The following is a 24,042-nucleotide window of genomic DNA, read 5'->3' on the forward strand; positions in this document are numbered from 1 at the left end:
ATGAGCTCCTTTCACTCTGGCTGCAGGGCTGCAGCTCTACCAGCCTCATTCCAGCAGCAGCCCTTCCTGTGGGAAGGATTCCTCATTATTCACCTCTATTTGGAACAGGGAGCTCCTGTTTAAAACATTGCTAAAGAACTTTTGCTAAATATTATTGTTAGAAATGTGCTTAAAAGTCACAGAAGCTCAGGATAGAAGAGATCCTGAGGGGCAGTGTCTCCTCACAAACACAATGGGATTTCATTGTGCACCTCCTGGACAGGAAATCTCAGTTTGGCAAGAGAGGTGATGGTAAAGTGAGAGCAGTGTTCCCTTTCAGTGGGGTGCTGGATCCATTCACTGGGGCATGAGAGTCGTGTTCTTTCTGAGTTCTTTCATTACAAAAGATGTGCAGAAGCACACCAAGGTTTTAGGAAGTTGTCTGATGGGTCTTTTGTGTTCCCCTTTCAGGTGATGCCCTCTTTATTTCTTATAGCTAAACCAGCTGAACTGTTTATAGCTGAGATTAGGGTGCAGCTCCTGCCTGGTTTACATGTGGATTTTTTACTTGAGTCTTTTGTTAACAATCCCAGGTACTTCTGTCTCCCTTTTATGGAATAGAGTGAGTCAAGTTACAGATCAGTGGAAATCTTCCATATCCATGACCATGTAACTGCTTTGCAGATACACAACATTTTTAGATAATTTTTTCAATAGCTGGTTTACTTGTCCTTTGATACATTTATTTACTTTTGTTGGGTCTGTAACTGTGCACTTGTGATTTTAAATTTGTTATTGTGGCCCATTTCTGCTGTTACGAAGCACAGTTGACTCCAGGACACGTTTGATGCTCTGTCAGTGTGAACCCTTCTCACACCTAGGACTTTTTTCTGTGGTAATCACTTTGTTCCTTAGCATTTTAATCTGATGTTGAGGAATAAATATCACTAATTTTATCATTTTAAAAATCAAATTTCTGATCTATTTTTTTAACTTCTTGCTTATACAACACAGTTGACCGCACTGATGTCTGGTCCCTGGTCAAAAATGTGTGTTTTCACAGCAAATTCCAATGCAATCTTCATTGTGGAAAAAATTAAGTTCCCCTTGTATTGCCAAACACTTGAGATTGTTTTGGACAAAGTACTGCTCAACCCATTTTTAACGATAAAAATAGAGACTGTCAGGAGAAGGTGAATGTTTCTACTGTTAGAGAACTAGAGTGGAAAAAAATATGGATTTTCTTCAGATAAAGGAGTTGGGTCTTAACTGCAAAGTTGTGTTGCTCCTTTGCAAAGCCTCTTGGGATCTGACAAAGTAATTTGTTAATAAAATAAGACTTATAATGATCTCAAGTGGACACACAGAAACTGTGTATATTAATTTGTGGACTCTCTGTAAAATCTATGTATTAAGAAATTCTTCACAAAAACAGATGACTTGAGGAAAGGAAAAAAACCTCTTAAAGAGGGTGATTTATATGTGACCACCAAAGATCTGTTGGAAACCTTCTTGCTCATGCTGTTTTGTCTAGGAAAGTATATGCAGTATTAATCTGTGAATGACTTAAAAGCTGTGGGAAGAACAAACAGTTGGTGTTTTTCCCAGACTTGCTTGTAAAACCCACCTAGAGATTTCTCCTACTGTGAAAAATACTCCCACTTCAGCTTGATTTACTTCGAGTAATTTGGACCGCTCCAAAGATTTTTATATATTGAGCTTTGTAGTTTGAGATGAACAGTCCACCCTGGGGCCTGAGGAAAATGATACATAATTTAGGGAAGTCTACCCAACTTGGGGCAAATTCATGGTTTTAAGGTACCATTTAGGGAGCTCCAGCCTGGGATCTCTGGCAGGCCTTGCACTCTGAGCAGTCCAGCAAAGCATTTTGAGGAATTCTGCAAAGCTGGGAAGAATTCTGTCTTAGCAGAACTGTGGGTTGTGCTCCTCACAAAGACATTACATCCGTGAGGGGGTCACGCCGTGAGCAGCACACAGTAAATTAAGTGGAAGCTTTCCCAGATTTTCAAGAAGTCACTTTGTAGTGCTGTGAAGTATTTAAAGGCATGTCTGTTTGCTTGCCAGCTCATAAACGCTTGTCATTCATGTCCTTAACAAGGCCAGCAGGTCAGAACTGCCTGGATTGTGTTTTTAAGACGGTTAGACAGGCATGCTGAGATTTGTCCATTTGATGTAATTTATATCAAGCTGACGCTTGTTTCCAGCATAGACCCCCTGGATGGAGAAGCTTCTTGGAACACGTTCAAAAGACCTCACAGAATATCTCATATCTTCACTATTTATTCAGTGTCAAATCAACTGTCTTTTCCCTGCTGGCCCCCCGAAGGGGAGAACTTGACATGCCAGAGGAGGTTAGTTTTTATCTCAGCTGGTACATAGATCATTTTTCCACCCACCTGTCCCCAGTGGCTCTGCAAGACGATTTCTCACTCTTAAGCACTGCAGTGGCATGAGAATGAGGAGCAGGCAGAGTGGCTGTGCTCAGGGGTGGTGACAAGGACACAGGTGGCCGTGACAGCAGGTGCTCTGTTACCAAGCTGGGTATTGAAAACAGAAATTTGGGTTCAGTTCGTGCCAGTGTCCTTTTCCCACCTCATACAGCCAATAAAACCTTGACAAATTCTTCATTAAACAAGAACTTCCAACCATTGGCAAAGATAACAAGTGAATGACCAGATGTCCCTGCTCCTTAGATGCTAATTCCATGCAGCCCAGGCACAAAATCATTTGTGAGTAATTTGTGCTCACTCAATAAATGTTAGCTAGAGTTTTTCAGAATTAAGATAGCGATGGCAAATCAAAAAGTGAACATGATGTGTGTGTTTCACATGAGAATGTGTGAGAATTGTGGCTTTGCCATGATATGCACAAAACGTGTTTATAACGGTGGTCTCATGCTACTGTGATTTAAAATTCCATTTAACACCACCATTTATCCCCCTTGATGGATCCCATGATACATGAAGGGATGTGGCAGTTCTGTGCAGTGAATCTGAGTGTCCTTCAGTATGAATGAGGAGCTCTTCCACACAAGATTTAGTGACACCAATTGTAGCAAAAAGCCAGCTGACATTTTTCAAAGGTTGATTTTCAGAATTGCCATTTTTCAGAAGTAAAATATTTCACAAGCAGTCATCAAGCTTTTCAAATTACTCATGTAAGAGTGACTTAGGTTATTGTAATAAAATCTTACGGATTATCATTTTCCTCAGTGTTCACAAGCCCAGCTTTTCCTCTGAGTTGTGTTACCAACATAAAAGCCATCATTTCTCAGCAGCATGTAACAAAAGCCAAACCCCTGTTTTTTTGCAGTGCTCAGCAGACTGTGGCAGGGGAATTCAGAAAAGAACAGTGACGTGCACAAACTCCCAAGGCAAATGTGATGCAGCCACCAGGCCGAGGGACGAGGAGGAGTGCGAGGATCACACAGGCTGTTACGAGTGGAAAACGGGAGACTGGTCCAAGGTAACTGCAAACACTTTGTGCTGTTTCCTTTCTAAGAGCAAAGGTTCAGGGTGCTGAGCTCCCTTGTGCTGCCTGCAGTCATTTGCAGTTTAAATATTTAGGAAAAAAAGGTTTAACTGGTTTTCAGGGTAATCTTGGACCTACACACTTAGTCCCAGTCCTAGACTCATTCCAACCGCCTGAAATGAAAGAAAAGCTTGAGTTTAAAGGCAGAGACAAAACCTTCAGTCCCTTCCTCAGCACTGAAGCTCACCTTCACTTAGGCCTGTCTGAACTTTATTTCTCCAGTGACATCATGGAATTAGTTCCTGCATGCAGTGGATCAAACCAGAGCAGAGTCTGCTCTGTATTTGCATTCTGATCCTAAAGTAATACGAGGCTTTGCTTGGGATGGAGGCCTGGCAGTGTGAGGAGCTGAACCCTGGCCAGTGTTGTTCAGAAAACATCCTTTACATTACTGACTTCGTGTTTGCATAGAGGACTAAAATTTCCCAGCAAGATGATATTCCAGTTTGGTTTTATCTTATCTTTCTAACTGTGCTGTTCTTCAAACAGAAAACCTGCTTTCTGTTCTGGAATGTACGGCATGTGCAGAAACCACTGGGATACAGTAGTTGCACTTGGCTTTCCAAAAACCCAAACTCCAGCAAGCAAAATCCAGTGAAGCAGAGGCCCAGGATGGGCAAATTGGCTTATCTGTGATTGCATTTTTTTTTAGGAATTACAATTATGTATATACTCTGTCATAGACATATGAATTTAATGGTGTCAGGGCTAGAGAATGCAGGAAGAACCTGCCACATACAGAGTGTCTTATTTATGCTGAGCCAGGAATTTATGTCACAAGATGTTTACAGTATTGAACATTATTTTATTCATAACCTGGCACTCAGAGTCCATGCAAGCTGGCCAAAGCAAACAGTCCCCACGTGTTAACAGGTGAAATAACTTTTTTTTTAAAATTTATTTATTTATTTGTGGAACACCAAAACATTTTGGCATGCAAACAGACCCGGATTCTCGTGATAGGGAGGAATATGAAATAATTTTGTGTTCATCAATTACATGGATGGAAAGTTCAGTGTTGTGTGAACAGTTCCAATCTGATAAAGGCCTTGGCTCACTGCTGGGAGAGCTGCAGTCTTACATGAGTCACAGTAAACAGTGTTTGATGGATTTAATGTCTCCATGTAAGCAGGGCAGGATCAGTGCAGAATCACTTGTTATTTGTGATTCTTAACTCAGGATCAGGAGCATCCCTGTGCAGGAGGGCACAAAAGCTTGTGTGCTGCATATGTGGCCTGCTTCTGTCTGCAGAGAGCCTGTGCCAGCGCTCTGCTTCCCAGGAATTTCACCCTGTGTGAGTCCAGCAGGATGTTCTTGGACTTAGATTTGGTTTGTAATGAGCATTTAAAATTCTAGACATATTGGTTAATTCTGACCGGACACTTAGGTCACACAATTAGATTCTTATTCTCTGAGTAGAGGGATAGAGATTGCTAGAAAAGGGTAGGTACAATTCTTAGAAGAAAATGTGTTGTTCCAGAAACCCAGATAGCTGAAATGTTTGGTGTGGTGGAATTCAATTCTTCACAAATCCTGAGTGAAGGATTTTCATCATGACGATCCAGAAGCTTTAATACAAGGCTTGGACTTAGGAGGGGAGCCTTTACAGCTATCAGCAACTCTGGCTTGAAAGAATTCCTCCTTTAAGGAGAAACACAAAGTCTGTAGCCATTAGATTATAGTGAATGCTTTAAAATTCATCCTTGCAGGGCAAAATTCCACTGTAAAACTTTTGTTCCCAGCCCTGTAAAAGTCACTGGGAGAGAGCTTTGTGCTGACTAAGATGGAAACTTTTTCTCTTAATACAAACTGATCTCAGAACAAGCAACAACTTTGTGCAATTAATGTGTTGTGCATTTGTTGCTTATTGTTGAGAACCATCAGGGAAGCACGATTTAACTAACAGTGGTAATTATCACAGATTAAAATAATGGGTTTTGATGCTTTCTGTGCAAACAGCTTGCCTGGTGACTTGGCCTCTGATCCTTAATTTCCCAAACCAAGATCCTCTTTGAAGATGATGGGAAGTCATGTAAGAGAGAGGGAAAACCTCATTTAAAAAGTCAAGTCCAGATACAACTTGTAAACAGAGCAGGCTGTTTGGGTGGTATGACGGGGTTATTTTTGTGTTAGTAGTGGCAGTATTTGTAGAATACATGGACTCTCTGCATGAGGAGATAGATCAGCCCCCTAAGGAGCTCCCAGCAGCAGTAAAACCTCCACACCTACCCCAGACAAATTGTGGGTTTGAGTTCTCAGCTCCCACGTAGAGGAGGTGAGGGCTGGAGACAAGGCCATGCTGATCTGAGACCTGCACCCACCAGCCAAACCTCATCCACTGGCCTGAGCAACAGCTCTGTAGCCTTTACCCATGCTTGAAAGAAGAGAGATTTTATCCTGTTTTCTGTCAGGTTTATTTGCAGCTGGTCCTTGCTGTGTCCTGTAGCTGTGGAAAACATTTGGACCCAATTGAGCAGATTCAGCAACACAGTCCTGGCTGTCATGTTGTATATTCTTAATATATTTGCAGCATGCTTCAAGTGTCTCACAGGGAACTGATATATCCAGTTCACTTTGCATACACATAAGGCCAGGTTTGTAAAGTTATTTTAAATGGCTCTGAGTTAGCTGAGATTAACAAACTGTACTGGAATTCTAAAGACAGTTGTTCTGCTACTAGACCTCTGTTACCACTGCTGCTAAACTTGCAGCTTCTCTGCACTGCTGCCACTTCTCTTTTAAACCCAATTATCTTAAAGGGTTATAAGTATTATTTTTAGCTTTTAACTCAGCATTGGTGATACTAGTTTCATAACTAAACTGTTCCTGGCTCCAGAGTCTTCAAACATAATAGAAATGTGAACTGCACAACGCAAGACCCACTGAAGGTGTTTACCTGAAATAATTATTTTATTTTTGCCTGGATTCTTCAGCATTGCAATTCATGATATCATCCCTTTTTGTACATGATGCAATATACAAAAGGGAGTCCAAGCCATCTCCCATTCAGTCGTTTCTTCCAAGAGGAAATTCCACATCCAGTTTGCATTCAGTTAAAGAAACAAACATCTCATACACTCGTTCTGCTTTGAAATAGTTCCTCCTTGTTTGAAATCTGAGCTGTAAAATGTTCTAGCGCTGGAAGCATTTTTGCATTTTTGTTGTAGTTGTGCTGGTCAGAGGAACAAACACAGGTTGCTCAGTTTCCCAACACTTGCCTCAGACTCCCAGACTGCTGAAAATGTGCCTCTTGATGCTTTAGCAAGACAGTAGTTCATTCTTTCATGGTGAATTATATTTTTGCTGACAAACTTTACGTTGAGGACTACATTCCTGCAAGCACAGAGCATGTCTTTATGTGTGTGGCTCTCTGGGGAGCTGAGCAGGACACACAGCCCAGCTCCACACCATTCCCTGCTCCAGGCTGTGCTGGAAAGAGCAACTGCAGGACTTGGGTTTGCCATTGGAGTCACTGGAAACGTGTCCCAGATGATGCAGGGAGCTGGAGGGGTTGGTGAGTTGTGGTGGTGACACAGATCTTGTGCTTGAAGGTGAGCAGCTCCAGGGGCTGCTTTTCAGCCACCCAAGGCTCCCCCCCTGTTCTCAGCCCTCTCCCCTTCGCTCCAGCAGAGATGTGGCAGGAAAAGGTGGCCAGGGCCTTGTTGCTCTCCAAAACCATCTCAAAGCAGGTTGTGTTGAGGTGAGGGTCAGGCTCTTCTCCCAGACAACCAGAGATAGCACAAGGGAGGTTCAGGCTGGATATCAGGAAAATGTTCATCACTGAAGGAGTGGTTTAATATTGGAATAGGCTCCCCAGGGAAATGGTGGAGTCCCCATCCCTGGAAGTGCTCAAAAGCCAAGCAGATGTGGCACTCAGTGCTAGGGTTCAGTGGGCAGGGTGATGTTTGGGCAAAGGTTGGGTTTCACCTTGGAGATCTTTCCTAACCTTAACAATTCTTCAATTCTATACAGGCCTAGGCTATATTTTTTGAGTTCCTTTCCTCCAGTTGTCCTTTGGACTCTTCTAAGATATAATTGAGGAGGCAAGGTTATATAGCAGGAGCTATTCTCCACAAGATTTTTATGGATTTTTCTTTATTTCCAATTTCACATGTCTCAAATTCTGTCCTGACCAGAGTTCTGTATTTGGAGCCAATAGTACAGAATAGTTCAGGGCTCCCAGTTTGATTTTTTTTTGCCTATTCTCCATTTCACTGGTGTTCTATCAAGAAAGGTGGAATTACAAGCCAGACACACAAGCTCCATCATTACCTCTGACTTTCACAAGGGGCATTTTCAGCTCTGTGGGTGGAAGTTTAAATATGCAACTTCTGTCCCTCAGGCAACAATTTAGCTCATTAACCTATTATATTACCTAGCCCAATGAAAAGATTTTTAGAAGAAGAAAGACACATAGAGGCCTTGTAGCACGTTGGCTTTGCCATATTTTTTTCTTTGCAGTTACAGTAGGTGCTCTGTAAATACTAAGGCCTGTATTAATCTCAGATAACCCAGTGTAAATCCAGGGTAACTGTCTTTCATTCTTCCCTACAACCCTCTGGCCACGGGCCAGGGATCTCACTCAGCACTCTGGGTCAGATATCAGTCTCTCTTACATGAGGTAAACCCAGATTAATTCAGGCACTTGAGTTAATGCAGGTTTATGCCAATGCCATGCACAGCAGGACCTGACCTGCTGGGCTGGGCAGAATCTTTGGGTTTTGGGTAGAAACCATCACAGATTTGTGCTCTCAGGAGAGAGCAAATCTATGACACGTCAAGCTGGGCTTCAGCTAGCAGAGAAAGTAGAGGGAAAAATCTATTTCTACCACTTCACATCTTGTATAACCACCTGGCACAACCTTCACTGGATTCAGAGAGATTGTACACTCCAGAAACTGGAAAGCACCAGTAAGGATCAGCTTGGCAAAGTGTAAATGTTAAACAATATTCTTGTTGCCAAATAGTGTCAATAGTGATAAAGCACATCTGAAAAATCACCCATAGCCACCTGCCCTCCCTGGGCATCAAGAGCTGCCAATTCCTTTACAGAACTTGCTGAGCCTGAGAAATCCTGGAGATGGGTTCTCATCCCAGGAGAACATTAACAGTAGGGAGAGAAAAAAGAATCTAATTTCCTACAGGAAAAATACTGGCTTTGTGCCAGACATTGAGGTGCTTCACACTGAGGATCAGCAGTCATTCATCACAGTGGGTGGTAACAAAGATTTGTAATTGCAAATTAATTGTTTTGGCAGGATTACAGGAGGTCTTATTCTCTGAGAGATAAACCCCCAGCCTTGCAGTACACCAAAAAATGTGTTGGGTTTTGGGGCTCTTTTTTTCAAAAATACTCTGCAGCAATCTCCCAGTGCCAGGAAGGCATATTTTCCAAGCTCCAAATGATTGGGAACATCAACAAAATCCTCTATGTGCCTCACTTTTAATGATTAATTCATATTACATAATAAGAAGAGTAAATCAACGACAGCTGTGGTTTGAGAGGTGTGTTCAAAGCTGTTATAAATATAGAAGCAAAACTGCCCTTTGTTCTAACATTCATTACAAATTCATGGCTTGACCCGACATCTGTTTATGATAAGCTGTGGACAACTTGGTTATTCTTCATAAAGGTCAGAACTAAGTTCATCTTCTTCTACCTTGGAGAAAATAATTTTTCTTGTTGGATTGAGAGAAAACTCTGCAGGAGGGGTGGTAGCTTAAAACTGCAGTGGCACATTAGGGCTGACAGAGCCTTCCCTGCCACAGAACAACTTGGTGATTTATGGCTGCTGGTGTTCCTTCAGCAGCTCTGGAAGGATGTCCACAGCCTCACTGATGCACATCAGTTGTTCTGCAGGAGGTGATGGAGCTGGGTGGGACAGGAGAGGATCCAACAAGCTTTAATGGTCCTAGACATGGCCAGGAGCCAGAGCATCTGTCCTAAACCTAAGTCTTGCCCCATGGACTGCTCGGAGTTGTGCTTCCCTGTGGTTTGTGGCTCTGGCACACGATCACTGATGTGCAAACCAGAGCCTTTCTTGCCAACAGCTAAATCTCAAAGCACCCCTCCCTACAAGAGATGAGATCAAATGGCCCAAAATTGGTTTTACCAGCCAGGGACACTTGAATTTGAACCAGGCTGGTTCAGTAGATCAGTCCCACCCTTTTGCTCTGTGATTGTCTGTCCCCACATCTGTGGAATGTCTTTAGCTGTGGGCAGAGGTGGAAATGTTGCATAATGGCACTAAAACAAGGTCAAGCCTGTGCCTAGGCTTGGGCTGAGAGCCAGCCCCAGCTCTGGCTGGGAACTGGGCATGGAAAGGGAAGAGGTGCAGACTGCAGTGCTGGCCATGTCCTTCCCCTGGGCACTGCAGGCTCCAGAAGCCAAATCCTGTTTGTGCCTTCCAAGCTGCTCCTTGTTTGCACAACACACTGCACAGCTCCTCTCCACTGGAGTTTCTGGGAACATCCATGGTACAAATTATTGTGAGGGTTCCACAGTAAAGGAGAATGTGCTGCAAAAAGATCAGATTAATCAGTGCTTTGTTTGAAGTGGAGCACGCTCTGCCACAGTGTTATTGTCTCATATTCCAATACAGCCTCCAGTGAGCCTATTAACTGGAAGAGTAATTTCTCTTTTTTGATATTTTTATTTAAAAGCCTGGTCCATTAAGTGCATTTTTTGATGGAGAGTTAAAGCCTTCCACCAAGACCTGTGGATTGGAAATGAAATTACATTGTGATTTTTATACTCTTGTTTTTTAAAGTGAAAAAGAAGAAAGAGTGAAAGACAAGCCTGTTCAAGTATTGGCATTCATTTTCTCTGAGTTACTCTGAGACCTTACAGTGTCCTGGATCACGTTTTTGAAAATATGGGGAGTAGTAATTCACCATGTAAATTCTGTAGTACCTGTCTGAAGAGGATTTTCCCCTTGAATACTTAGAGCACACAGTGTGTACTGCTAGCAGGGACTGCTGGAATTTCAGTCTTCTCAATAACCTTTTGAGATCTATAATGACTGCCAAGGCATTAAGGTGACAATCTCCCAGAACACCTTTCAGGAGGTGACTGACTGTGCAGAGAGATGAGACAGTGTTAGCCAGCATCACACATGTCAGAGATGGGGAGCTCCAGGTCTAGAAAATGCCCAGGCAGGACTGAATGAGAGATGAGCAGCCTCTTGCTGAAATTAAAAAATCCCAAAGGACTCCTTAGTTTAATTGCTTTCTTTAATAAATGGCATTGGGGAGCATTGATCATTAACTGAGGAATAACTAATAGTAACTAATAATGCATTCAGTGAGGCTTCAGTTGCCAGGATATTCTCTCAGGATGACATTGGGGCAGGAGTCAGGGTGGGAATAGAGCTCATGTGAGCCCTGAGAGCCTGGCTCAGCACCAGCAGCTCACAGTGCTGTAGGAGCAGGGGGATTCTCCAGCATCCAGCCTGACCTGAGTTCTGTGATCCCACAGCTGTCCATTACTACCGAGGGTGTTTAAAATTATCTTGATTATGCCTTTTGCATTAGGGGTTTTTCACCATCAGGTGCCTGCAGTTGTCCTGGTGGAGTAACCTCTGCCACAGGTCCAAACACAGCACAAGTGCAGTAGAATATGGTCCCCTGTGGGCAGCACTGGATCACCTCAAAGCTCTGCTCTTGAAACAGAAACCTCATGAGAGGTAAATTCTGCCTGATTGGAATTTTGGATTAAATGGCATTTTCTCATCAGCATCCACCTGGGCTCCACTGCACAAGTACTTTAGGGGCACTGTCACAACCCAGAATATTCATGTGTTCAGCCTTTAATCTCTGAACTCTCTGTACACAGTGGAACTTTTCAGAATAGCAAAGCCAAGCTTAATTATGCAGTGAGACATGCTGGATGTGCTGGTCAGGTCTTGTTCCTCGGGGTCGTGCAGTTTGAAAGTACAGCTGTAGGCAGTTTGCAAAAATTGCTTCTCTTTTCCTGCTAAGATACTGTCACATCAGCCACAAGCATTCGCTGCCATAATTTATTGTTTCTTCCCATACTGAGTCAGAAGGGTATGCGTTTTTTTCTTCTTGGCTAAATTAAACAAATCAGTCATTTCACAAAAGTTTCCAAATGAAAGATTGTTGTAAGCAAGACCAGATATGTTCTTTTACAGATCTGGGGTTCAAAAAGAAAGAAAAAAAAAAGAAAGAAAGAAGAGAAAAGAACAAGGAAGCTTGAAAAACAGCTTACAGTTTGCTTTGGGCTAATTAGATCTTATCACTGAAAAGACAGATATTTCTTTCTTTAGCATGATGCCATGGTGAAAGTTGACCTGGTGTTTATGAAAGCGTATTGCACACTGCTGTTCAGCTAGAACTATGGAGTTTAAATTAGTGATCCTCATAAAAAGCCTGATGTGAAGGTGTGTGGAGCACTGGCTCTCAGAGCACACATGTGTGTGCTATTAAGGTCCCGGGAAGGGAGCAATTACAGGACCTTTGTCATTCATCTCAGATGCTGTGCTAGAATGTTTTTAATAGGAACTTGTCTTGCTTTCTTTCTGACTTTCATAGAGGCAAGAAATAAGACCCCCGAGGGGAAAAACACTCTACCCTAACGCCTTGAATACTTGAACTCTGAAGTCAGTAAAGCATGACTCTATCTCTCAATATTGGAGCTTTAGCCATGGTGTTATCCTTGGCTGCAGCAGCTTCAGCAAACTGGGGACAAACCAGTGTCTTTAAACATCAGATGACTGCAGGCTGATGAGGAAAGAGAAAACCCCATCTTGCCTGCAGCTTAGTTATGACTAAGTCATCTAGAGCTGGATCTCCTCTGACAGATCAGCCCTGTCCCTACTGCAGGGTGCTCAGCACTGGCAGGGGGGATGCTGTGACCTCCTGCTTCTGCTGGGAAAAGTTTCTTACAAAAAAAACAAAAAAAAAGATTTACATCTATTTACATCTATCCCTTGGAGGTTAGAAAAGTGACATTTCTGAAGGTGTCCTGGGGTCTGAAATGTATCCCAGCCTCCCAGGAGCCTTCAGCAATGATCCATTATCCCGTTCAGTCCTGAGCCTGTCTCTGTGCTGGTAAATCTGTACTTTTTCTGCCCCCACTAAGCCTCAGCAGAGGGATTCTTTGGATTCTCTGCTGTGCTGCCCAACAGCAGCCCTGCCCTGGCTCAAGTCATTCTCATTCCTCTCTCTTTCTCTGCCTATCTCCTGTAGACCAGGAGTTGATGAAGGCCCTGACGTTTCTCAGCACTTTCTCTAAATTCGTTCTATTTTAATACCTGATGTTCTCCTGAGGCATTTACTTTCAAAGCAATTAGACATCTGTCAGCACCTTTGCTAGATTTCAAGCTTTCATATCAGTATCCTAAGGTGGAAATAGCATTCCAGTTGAAAAATCATAGCTTGCTCCTAAGGTTGGAGTTTTTCAGTGAGTAAATCTTCTTTAAGCTGTTGAATGCAGCTGCTGCCTTGACAATTTGTGAGTTTATTTCCTTCTGGATATCCCCACTGGCTTGCATGTTACTGCCAAAGAATGTGAATGGAGGCATTTTTGTCTTGCTTTTGCCTTCCTAAGCAGTGCTTGAACTGGGAGTTACAGGGGCTCTCATTAGCTTCACCTTTTGTAGCTGTTCATTAACCACGTCTATTTTACAGTGCTGAACAACCCTTTGATCTTTGCCTGGGGGTGGATTTCCAGTTTACAGTTCTTGTATTGTCAGTTTAGGGTATTCTGGTTAAACTCTGTGCACTTTGCACGTGCATTTTTGTGATAGTGACACCATTGGCCGTGCCTGTGGAAGGGGAAATCCACTTCTTTGTTTGGCACCAGCATCTCTGCTCAACCTCTTGTCCCAGCCCAGCTTCCCAGAGGAGGCAGATTGCTGGTGGGTCTTCTCTGCTGAATCCAGCCCTGAACTTTTTTCTGTGGATGTGGTTCCTTGCTCTGCAACCATTTGGGAACAGAGAGTCCATAGCAGTGCATTTAGCTGTCCAAAGAAGGAGAGAGGTATTTATGGGAATTTGTGCAGTTGGAGTTTCATTTTTATGCCTCTTTTAATGAGATCCTCTTCCCATAGTGCAGCATGAGTAACAATCCCCCCTTTGTATGTATTTTGTATCTATTCCTATTTCCTATTGAAATTCCTAGGAAAGAGACTATCCAAGTACTGAGTTGAAAATTTTGTTCTTAAAATAAGCCAGATGTCCAACCTTCCTTTAGCTGCCAAGCCCTAAAGAGTTCAAGAAAGATGTTAAAATCTGTCTTGCTGGCTGTGAAAAACTAATTGCATAGCATAGGTGATGATCCCAGTCTCCCAGGAGAAGGAATAAAACTGCTTCAGGCAAAAGCTCTGCTGTTATTTGTCTGAGGATTGGAGTTGGCAGCGTTTGTGGAAAAAAGTTTCATTGCTTGCCCTCCTTGCTGGTTAACAAATGCAGAGACAGGAGCACAGACAAAGGCAGGTGAGTGTTTGTGTGTTGGTATCTGAAAATCTAATTCACCTTATGAGGAAAATGCTGTGCTTGTCCTTTTTCCCCTTCTTTCTCTCCATGTCCTCCGTTAAGAGCACAGGGGGTGCTTAAAAGCCAGAGACAGAGGTTTCAGGCTCACTGTTATAATCATGTGAAGGAAACCCAAGCCTGAATTATTTAATGCCTCTGTGATAACAGCCCTTCTGTTTGCAAAATGGATGTACAATTCCCCTCCCAAAGCAAAGAGTTTGGGGAGGATTTAGATTAGTAAAGCACTGTGAAGACTAAAAGTGCCCCTGAAATCCTGAGGATTAAAGGTTGCATTTGACTGGTGAAGTGGAAGGGCCTAATAGTTGCATTTATCAGGATGAAAATAGTTCACTTTAAATCCAGTGGCCATGCCTGACTGGCTTCCAGGCTGGTGGAAGTCACTGAGGGCACTCAGTGCTGGGAAGGAGCTGAGTTACATTACTGATGTAATGCCCAGATCTCACTGCATAAATTCAGATTCTGAAGGGGATTTAAATCAGGGACCTTAATTCCTGATTTTTGGAATGGCTCACTGTAGGGCAAGAGAAGGGTTCATTCAGCATAATCCTAAATACTGTAACCATTGCTGAGGTATTGTTTGACAGTGATCAATTTCTTATGTAAATTCAACACCTGAAAAATCCAAGTTTAAAATTATCTGTCGTAAACTGGTGTGTTGAACCTAAACTGAAATAAGAAGTTTGTAAAGGAGAAATCCCCAACCAGCAGGGGTTTCTTGTGATACTTTCAGACCAGAATGACCGTGGCTGTGCTGTATTCAGCCCCCCTGGATGCAGAGGTGGAGCCCTGTGTGCATCCCCATGCTCTGCCCTTGGATCTGGGTCTCACAAGCAGCCACACTGCACACACAGGATTTGTATCTGGACTTCATCCAACCTCAGTGATGCCCATCCTCTGAACATCTCCAATGTTTGGCATCTCTCTTTTGAGAATTACCTCTGTGAGGTGATGGTGTTTTTCAGGGAGAAAGCTCCAATGCCCTGACTTTGGTGAGAAGCAGCAGAGAACAGAAAACATGACCTTTTTTTCACATCATTCTGTTGATACCTCCTGGGCTTTCCCTCACCTCCTCCTCTCCCCCATCGTTTGCTTGTGTGTGGCTTTAGCAGAAACAGGAATCTTACCCAAGTCTTGCAAGCCATTGTTTCTTTATGTTAAATACAAGGTTCTTTTATTGACTCCAGCTGCTGCACCTCCCTGTGCTCACTGTGTTTGCTTTATTAAAATTGAACAGCGTGCAAGTAGGACATTGTAAATCACAAGTGACTGGGCCAGAGGAAGAGGGAGGGAGAGGGAGGGACTCTGATTGTATGACAACAAAGAGAGCATAGGAACAGGCTGGGCCTCCTGGCTAATAGCAGCCAAAACTCATGAGTACAATTTGCAATTGCTCCCAGGAGGGCAGGCAAGTGCCAGACAGTTAGCAGGGATGGATGGGAGTGAATACTGGAATACCTGATGTGTTCTCTCCAAAACGGAGCTCCTCAGAGGTCTGGGCACGCAGGAGCTGCCAGCCTGTGCTGAAATCCTGGGATTTATCCTATGTCAGTGCTTGGCTGTGCTCATGCTGTCTGTGGAGGAAGCCTTGTTAGACCATGCAAGTCTTGGAGAGGGCTTTTAAACCAAGTGCCACCAGGTCCCCTCACAGACAGGGAGGTGGAAGCTGCTGGTCCATAATTAAGCATTACACATTTTTCAGCTTTGCCTCTTCATGACTGGTGGGGGGAATTGCATTTTTGTCTGCTTGAACCCCATGAGCATCTCCAGGGGACAGTCAGAGTAGGTGATGAACTCAGGGCAGAAAGACGACAGGTTCCTTCCCAGTGCCAGGAGAGTTCCTCTGCTCACAGCACTCCCTGAAGATGCAAAACCACCATGGACAACACAGCAGGCACACGGAGGGTCCCTGCTGCCACGGTGAGCCAGCTGTGAGCCCTCAGCTCCAGCAGCTGCTCCTGTGCTGTGGCAGTGGTTTTTGCAGTGTGCTCTGTGTACTCTGTGTGCTCTCTCAGTGTGCTCAGTGTGCTCAGTGTGCTCTCTCAGTGTGCTCTGTGTGCTCAGTGTGCTCTGTGTGCTCTGTGTGCTCAGCGTGCTCTCTCAGTGTGCTCTGTGTACTCTGTGTGCTCTCTCAGTGTGCTCTGTGTGCTCAGTGTGCTCTCTCAGTGTGCTCTGTGTGCTCAGTGTGCTCTCTCAGTGTGCTCAGTGTGCTCTCTCAGTGTGCTCTGTGTGCTCAGTGTGCTCTGTGTGCTCAGTGTGCTCTCTCAGTGTGCTCTGTGTGCTCAGTGTGCTCTCTCAGTGTGCTCTGTGTGCTCAGTGTGCTCTCTCAGTGTGCTCTGTGTGCTCAGTGTGCTCTGTGTGCTCAGTGTGCTCTCTCAGTGTGCTCTGTGTGCTCAGTGTGCTCTCTCAGTGTGCTCAGTGTGCTCTCTCAGTGTGCTCTGTGTGCTCTCTCAGTGTGCTCTGTGTGCTCAGTGTGCTCTCTCAGTGTGCTCTGTGTGCTCTCTCAGTGTGCTCTCTGTGCTCTCTCAGTGTGCTCTGTGTGCTCTCTCAGTGTGCTCTCTGTGCTCTCTCAGTGTGCTCTGTGTGCTCTCTCAGTGTGCTCTCTCAGTGTGCTCAGTGTGCTCTCTCAGTGTGCTCAGTGTGCTCTCTCAGTGTGCTCAGTGTGCTCTCTCAGTGTGCTCAGTGTGCTCTCTCAGTGTGCTCAGTGTGCTCTCTCAGTGTGCTCTCTGTGCTCTCTCAGTGTGCTCTGTGTGCTCTGTGTGCTCTCTCAGTGTGCTCTGTGTGCTCTCTCAGTGTGCTCTGTGTGCTCTCTGTGCTCTCTCAGTGTGCTCTGTGTGCTCAGTGTGCTCTGTGTGCTCTCTCAGTGTGCTCAGTGTGCTCTGTGTGCTCTCTGTGCTCTCTCAGTGTGCTCTGTGTGCTCTGTGTGCTCTCTCAGTGTGCTCTGTGTGCTCTGTGTGCTCTGTGTGCTCTCTCAGTGTGCTCAGTGTGCTCTCTCAGTGTGCTCTCTGTGCTCTCTCAGTGTGCTCTCTGTGCTCTCTCAGTGTGCTCTCTGTGCTCTCTCAGTGTGCTCAGTGTGCTCAGTGTGCTCTCTGTGCTCTCTCCCGCAGTGCTCCTCGACGTGCGGCAAGGGGCTGCAGTCCCGCGTGGTGCAGTGCATGCACAAGGTCACCGGGCGCCACGGCAGCGAGTGCCCGGCGCTGGCCAAGCCCGCGGCCTACAGGCAGTGCCACCAGGAGGTCTGCAACGACAGGATCAACGTCAACACCATCACCTCGCCCAGGCTGGGTGAGTCTCGGGCCTGGGGGAGGGCGCCGGCTGCCCTGGGTGCCCAGTGAGGGCTGCAGTGACTGTCCAGGGCCACAAACTGGGATAGGCTCAGGCAGGCTCCAGACTAAAGACTCCAGACTGAACTCCCACTCTGCTGTGGGGAGGTCCTGTCTGAGCCCTGCCTCAGGCTGTGCCCTGGTGGCGTGCTTGGCAGGGGATGGAGCTGAGAGAGCACACAGATGGTGGGTGATTGATTGGATTGATTGACTGATTGATTGATGGATTGATCGATCACAGAGGTGAGAGAGCTGGCAGGTGCATCTTTCTCCATCACAAACCCTTCCACAGGCTGCCTGGGCTGCAGTGAGTGTGAGGTAGGATCATTTATTCATCGTGCCCCAAGAAAATGCATGGCCCTGACAGGTGGTTTGATGGATGGATTTGCCCAGGGGGGCAAGGGAACATCCAGCCTCTTCCTATAAACCCTGTGATTTTCTGTCATTGTCCTCCTCCTCACCCTCCTGCATTCCTTGTGTCCCTGTCTGAGATGGGAATATGGTGATAACCATCTGTTTCCTTACACACCATAACACTGTACTTAAGACATGCCACTAGTTAAGAATGCCTCTGTTAATACAAATCTGTGGGGATCTCATGATTTTCCACGTTGTATTTCCTTCATTTATAAGGGGATAAAAATATGAATATACTAAAATCATATTTTTCCAAACTTCAGCCCCGTGTGTTCCACCACAGCTCCAAGAACCAAGTTGGTTTCTTTACATTTCACACATTATCATCAGTAAGATGAAGTGAAATTAAGGCATCAGCTACACTGACACAGCCTCATGGGTGCCTCCTGTCCCCTTTTGATACAAGAGGCTGGGTTGTAAAGAAAAAGAGGTTACCAGAAAGAGCAGCCTCCTCTGTCACAGCTGAGCTGATCTTCCAGGCTGAGAAACCTCTAACACACATGAAAACACAGAGCTGCTAAATAATAGAGAACCATTTTCTAATAGTGCTGTCCAGTATTAAATAACACTTCAACTAGGACTGAACTTGAAGCTTCTGAACTGAAATTGGTTCCCCAAAAGTTTACCAGATGTTTTAAGAGAAAATGGGGACTTTCATTCTTGCAAATGCACTCATGCTGAGGGGCTTCTAACCTCTTCTGGTATGAGAGTGCTTCCCAGATATTTTAGCTGTAAGAGCATAGTGAAAGGAAAACATTTCATTTGAGAAGTAAGCCCTTGAAACACTGATGAGACAAGAAATCCATCCTAATTCACATTTTAGGACAAAGCAATAAAATGTTCATGTGTTTAGAAGACTGAGGAGGCTCAAGTCCCTGCTGAAAGTAATCTGCAAGCAATTTGGAATGCTTTTGTTTCTAAACCAGGCTTGGAATCACCAGGGCCAGAAACAATGATATTTGATATTAGTAGAAAGACATATCATTGAGTGTTTTGCTCTTTTTGCTTATAAACAGTTCTAATTGGATTATCTTTAAACAGAATTTTCTGTTTTCTGCAATGGGAGCATCAGAAAAAAAAAAAAGGCAGAAAAAGATTCCAGTAGTCTACAGACCCCATGCTGCCTTGTCCCTACTTCAGAATGGATTTTTGTCTTTGATAACATTTCCAAAAATGTTATCCAAATCTAAGTGTGGAGTTCACCTCGCCTGACTTCTGTCTCTGGGTTCAATGTCTCTCATTTATGACACATTCAGAGGGATTTATTCTGTCACTTCTTTCCTGTCTTCTTCACAACCTATGAGGGACATTGCACCTCTGAAATATTAGTCCTGGCCTTGTTTGTGGTTTAGTTTCTATTATGTGAACTCTCCCATCTCAGATTCATAAGGTCTGTCCGAGGTGTTCTTGCCAGGTGTGTGATTTATTCATCTGCATCCCATTGACTGTGGTGGGGTTCATGGCCTTAAATCTGGGCTGAATCTTTGGATATTGTGTTCATCCAGGCCTGTTTGCCTCCGAGACAAAATAGCTGCAACATGAGGAGGTTTGCACTGCCCATTCATGCCCAGGGAAGGAGGGAAGCTCTTCCAAGAGCCCGATGCTTTGGTGGAGAGAACATCCCCTGTTCTCCAGTGCCCTCCCTCCCCTCAGGTGCAGGGCTTTGCTCACACCTGCAGTGCTGCCCCTGGCTAACCTGGCAGTTTCTCCTTTCTTGTCTCCTCCAAGCTGCCCTCACCTACAAGTGCACGGGGGACCAGTGGACAGTGTACTGCAGGGTGATCCGCGAGAAGAACCTGTGCCAGGACATGCGGTGGTACCAGCGCTGCTGCCAGACGTGCAGAGACTTTTATGCAAACAAGATGCAGCAGAAGAGTTAATGAACCTGTGCCACTCCTTAGAGTCTTCCAGCTGTTTGTATGCCAATCACAGACTCGTAGGTCTGAGTACTGGAACGTCAGGAGTTGCTACAGCGTGGTGGATCCCAAAGCACACCTAATGAGACTTGAAACGAATCCTACAGACTGGACACCAAAGTCATCCGCTCATCCACCTTAAAAAAAACACAGAAAGGGTCATCTCAAGGAGCCAATCACTTCTGAATATTTTGACATCCTCACATTTTTCGTTAATGCTTTTTTAATATATTAAATCATCGGCCACTGGATGGCTTGCTACCATTAAAGAAAAGGACAGGAGTTGCAAAGTGATTTTGTTGGATAAGGTTATGGGTACCTCCATGGAGGAAGGCCTCTGGCAAAGTAATTCAGCAAAGGTAGAGACATTGCTTAATCTTTTAATCTTGGCTTTTATCTGTTTTCAGTTCCCAGCAGTTATCCCATTGCAGAGTGGGCTTGGAGGGACATGCAAAAATGAAAGACTTACTTTAAAGAGAGGATTTTCTGTAAAAGCTTGTGAAAACTGATAGTAGAGGATGGACATCTCTGAATTTCCTACAGAAAACTCAGTATAATTATATCCAACATTCCAAGTCATATTTTTAGAGCCACTAACACGGAGTGCTTTTCCTTCTAATTTTAAAAGACAATCCTCTCTATCTTTTCCCCAGAATAATAGAGTTTCTTTTATGAAACCTGATTTTTCTCTGAGCTTAATGACATGGAAGCTTATTAACAGCCGTAGATAGTTACTTTTAAACAAGAACCATTTACATGAGATGGGAGAAGCCAGAAATCTTTTCATCCCATAGACCTCACTGAGGGATTGCTTGGCTTAAACCCTCTCCAATTTTTAGAAGTCAATCAGATAATGAGACTGTTGATTCTTCTAAGAGGACTGTGAAACTGGATAGGGTTGGAACAGAAACTGAATTAGGAAAAATCTTTAAGAAAAGGATGTAGTGGGGAGCAGAACAGGTGTTTCCTATCTCTGGCCTCTTTTATACAGCTGAGGTTATGTAGCTTTTGGAGTAACCAGAAGCAGGCAGGGATGCAAGACATTCAACCTGGAGCGTGTGGGAAGCCAGAGGGCTCAGACTTCCATTGCCTTCAGCTGGGAATTTCCTTGCTGTCTTTGAATGCTCCCTGTCACTTCTGCGGTGCTCTCAGCTTTGGTGCTGCCAGGTTTGGTGCTGTCAGAGCATTTCCAGGTGCTGCACACACAGCACTCTCTGCCACGTCTCTGCACTTTAAACCAGACTCCTCTCTGTGATGTGAGACTTGAAACAGGAGCTCTGCCCAGGGCAGGGCTTGTCCCCTCCGTTGTCACACGCGTCAGTGTCTCGCTGTCACATCTTGCTCTGATGAGCATCATTCCCCTTGCCAGGGCACAATGCCGTGGGTGAGTTTCAGCCCCCTCCTCGTGACAGGAACAGAACTCAGAGCCCTTTGGATAATTGCAGCTTTGTACTCGCTCTAGAACTGCCTGTGACTCTTTGACTCTTGGAGCTGAGCACAGAACCAAGCCCAGCTGCTCCCCCAGCCTGGGCCAGGCTGGCCTGGGGCTCTCCTGGCCCCAGGTTGTCTTTGTTGCTGTTGTCTCTTTGTGTCAGTGCAAGGAAGGATAAAGACTCTTAGTACCTAACCTGTCTTAAAAGCAATTTTTTGCGTAGTAGAATTCTTCCATATCCAGGACCTCACTGGAATAACCTATTAGCATTTTACTAAAATTTTCAAGCACAGGGAGATAATGTTCATCAACAGATTAACCCTGTGTGGGCTTCACATTTCCATCTGTGCTTGTCAGTGTGACTGAGTGCGTGTGCACCAGAGCCAGCCTGATGCACAAGGGCACATTTGCACACCTCTTTTTCCTCAAGTGCCTGTCTCAAACAGATCTGCTTTCCAATGCCTCAGATGATTTTCTCTATCAGGGAAATGATTCCAGCTTGGTTTTTGTTATACTGGATTTTTTTTTTTGGCAATTTGTAATCAGGATTAAACATCTTTTTTCTGTTATTCCCACCCTGTTGCCCAGCCCAGAGATTGTGTAAGTACTTGGTAAGTAATCAAGGGAAAATTGTTTGCAGGGGTGGCAGGGAAGATTTAGACAATACCAGGTGATACTCAATTAGGCAAATTAACAGTACAAGAATTACTAATGAGAAAGTTGCAAGAGATCAGACACAGCCCAGAGGACCTGGTTTATGTTTGTAATTCAGAGTGGTGTTTCCCCATTAGCCTGCAGTGACACTGGGACTGTCCTTGCTGCCTCCCTGCCCCCACAGCCACCCCTGAGTCCCCTGGCACCCCTCACTCCGTTTGGAATTTGCTGTTTTTCTTCTCATGGGCAACATTTTCTCTGTTACCTTGGCAGAATTGTGTGAATTATCACTGCTGGGAATCAAAGGTGCTTCTCCACAGCAGGGAACATTTTCCTCCTGGTGCTGATCTGTGACCCTCTCTAGGCAAAAGGTAGGACATAGGAGAGGAAGGGTTTTAGGGTTTGTGTTTTTCAGTAATAATTCACTGCTGGCCACTGTCCAGAGCAGGTGCTAGGCTGGTTACACCTGTGACCTGACCAATCTGCTGGTTCCAAAGGACACTTGGGTCCAAGCTCTGGCTCCAACCTAAGGAAACAGGAATTTACAAGGATTTTTTTCAACTGTATGAGCACTGAGATAAAACCACTTCACTTGCTCTCACAGCTCACAGATTAGCAGGCATCAACCTTTTATTTTTTATCATCAAGCTCCCCAACACTGATTAAGAACTGATGGCAAAACACAGCCCCATTTTATTCAATTCTCTTACTTCACCCGGTGACAACCATCCCATCACATAACAGCCAGAAAAATAATAACAAAAACATTTAATTCTGTTCAATATTCCTGCACTTCTGGTTTTTATCACTTTATAGGAGCTTTACAATGAAGTCACAGCTATGCTCTGCCCTCAGTTCCCACATTCTGGTGAAAAGAAAAGCTGTTTGTTTCAGTGTATCTATGACAATACTTGTTTTAGTTGTTCATAAGAGATTGATGCTCTTTTGATTACAGTGGTGGTATTTCCATATTGTAAACAATACTCTGTACTGTTACTAAAGTACTGTACATTTCTAGTTGCACAATTGTGTTATTGAGTGTAGATTCTCACTATCTCATGTATGGTGCTATTTTTTTGTCGGTGGAAAAGAATCTTAGCAGTCAATTATTGCTTGATATTTTATTATAATACAGGGATATATTCTCCATGGCAATAATATCATTTAAGTTTTCTCATTACAGAGTGAAATGTATATATTTTTTTCCATTAGCTAATTTGCATATGTACTGTATCCATGGTAATTTTCTTCTTGGTGCTGGTTATAAATAGAAAAAGATAAAAAACAGTCAAACTGAATGGAACCAGTTGTAAATGGAAGCCAAAAAAAGAGAAAATAGGATTATTCCATTTTGAACAAATTGAATATGTTGAATAATAAATTTATTTTTTCCATAACAACTTTAATAAGGTTTCTGAACTTGAAACAAAAATACAAAGCAAATCCAACAGCATGAAAATTAAGAGAAAGGAGTGAAGCTGTAAGTGGTACATTATGCATCTGTGTAATACTGGACTGAGACTGGGGTTTGGTTAAATCCAAGCCAACTGTTTAATTGCTGTGGTCGGTGTAAAAGGTCATTTGGCAGTAAAATTCTGGCACCTCAGAGTTCTCAGTGTGCTAACAAACCAAGAAATGATGGCTCTTGTCCTGGTCAGGTTGCAAAACAAAGCGCAGGGATGTTAACACCTGAATAATGCCTTGCCAGGTCTGTGGTCAGTGACACAACAGGAGAAAATTCCTGTCTGGGAAGAGCGTGCCAGGCTGTGTTTGGGATATCTGTGTGTGCCTGGGCAGGCTGTGGGGAGGGGGCAGCTTCTGCTTGGGGAGAGGGACGTTCTGCAAGTGCTTTTGGGGAAGGTTGTTCTTGCTGTGCCAGAGATTGGAGGGAGCAGCAGCTCCCCAGGCACCCCCTGACAATGAACAGCTCTGAGCATGTGGAAATTTGTATTGGAGCAAAGCAATGCCATCCATTGGGAAGGTGTCTGCATAACCTGGCTGCACCCTCCCCTGGTGTGAAATAAATGGAATTACTTCAGTGCCACGTGGTTTGGATGTCTTTGTTGTAGGCACTAGTCAGGATCTTTGTCCTGCTTAGCTCCCCCCAGCATGCTGAAGGTTGTTTTTGCAGTCAGCTGCACACAGGTACACCTGTAGGATCCTCTCCCAGCCTGTCTTACAGAGATGCCATCATCTGTGTCCCACTCCAGCTCAGTTCTTGTTAAAAGGGCTCTTGGAGGTGGGAGCAGCATCT

The 24,042-nt window shown here is 44.3% G+C and overlaps 1 protein-coding gene across 2 annotated transcripts in view; it reads left to right on the forward strand.

The window, feature by feature from the left end:
- The window catches only part of ADAMTS17 (ADAM metallopeptidase with thrombospondin type 1 motif 17), a 156,075-nt gene extending 132,254 nt beyond the window's left edge, over positions 1-23,821 (forward strand). For both annotated transcript variants that reach the window (XM_063412718.1, XM_063412719.1), the window contains 3 exons: positions 3,313-3,465; positions 17,154-17,331; positions 19,515-23,821. In XM_063412718.1, coding sequence (XP_063268788.1) covers positions 3,313-3,465; positions 17,154-17,331; positions 19,515-19,666 — 483 coding nt within the window. In that variant the 3' untranslated portion in view covers positions 19,667-23,821. The remainder of the gene's footprint in view (positions 1-3,312; positions 3,466-17,153; positions 17,332-19,514) is intronic.
- Positions 23,822-24,042: the final 221 nt, after the last annotated feature.

The sequence above is a fragment of the Prinia subflava genome, chromosome 15 (assembly GCF_021018805.1).
Source record: "Prinia subflava isolate CZ2003 ecotype Zambia chromosome 15, Cam_Psub_1.2, whole genome shotgun sequence".
NCBI lineage: Eukaryota > Metazoa > Chordata > Aves > Passeriformes > Cisticolidae > Prinia > Prinia subflava.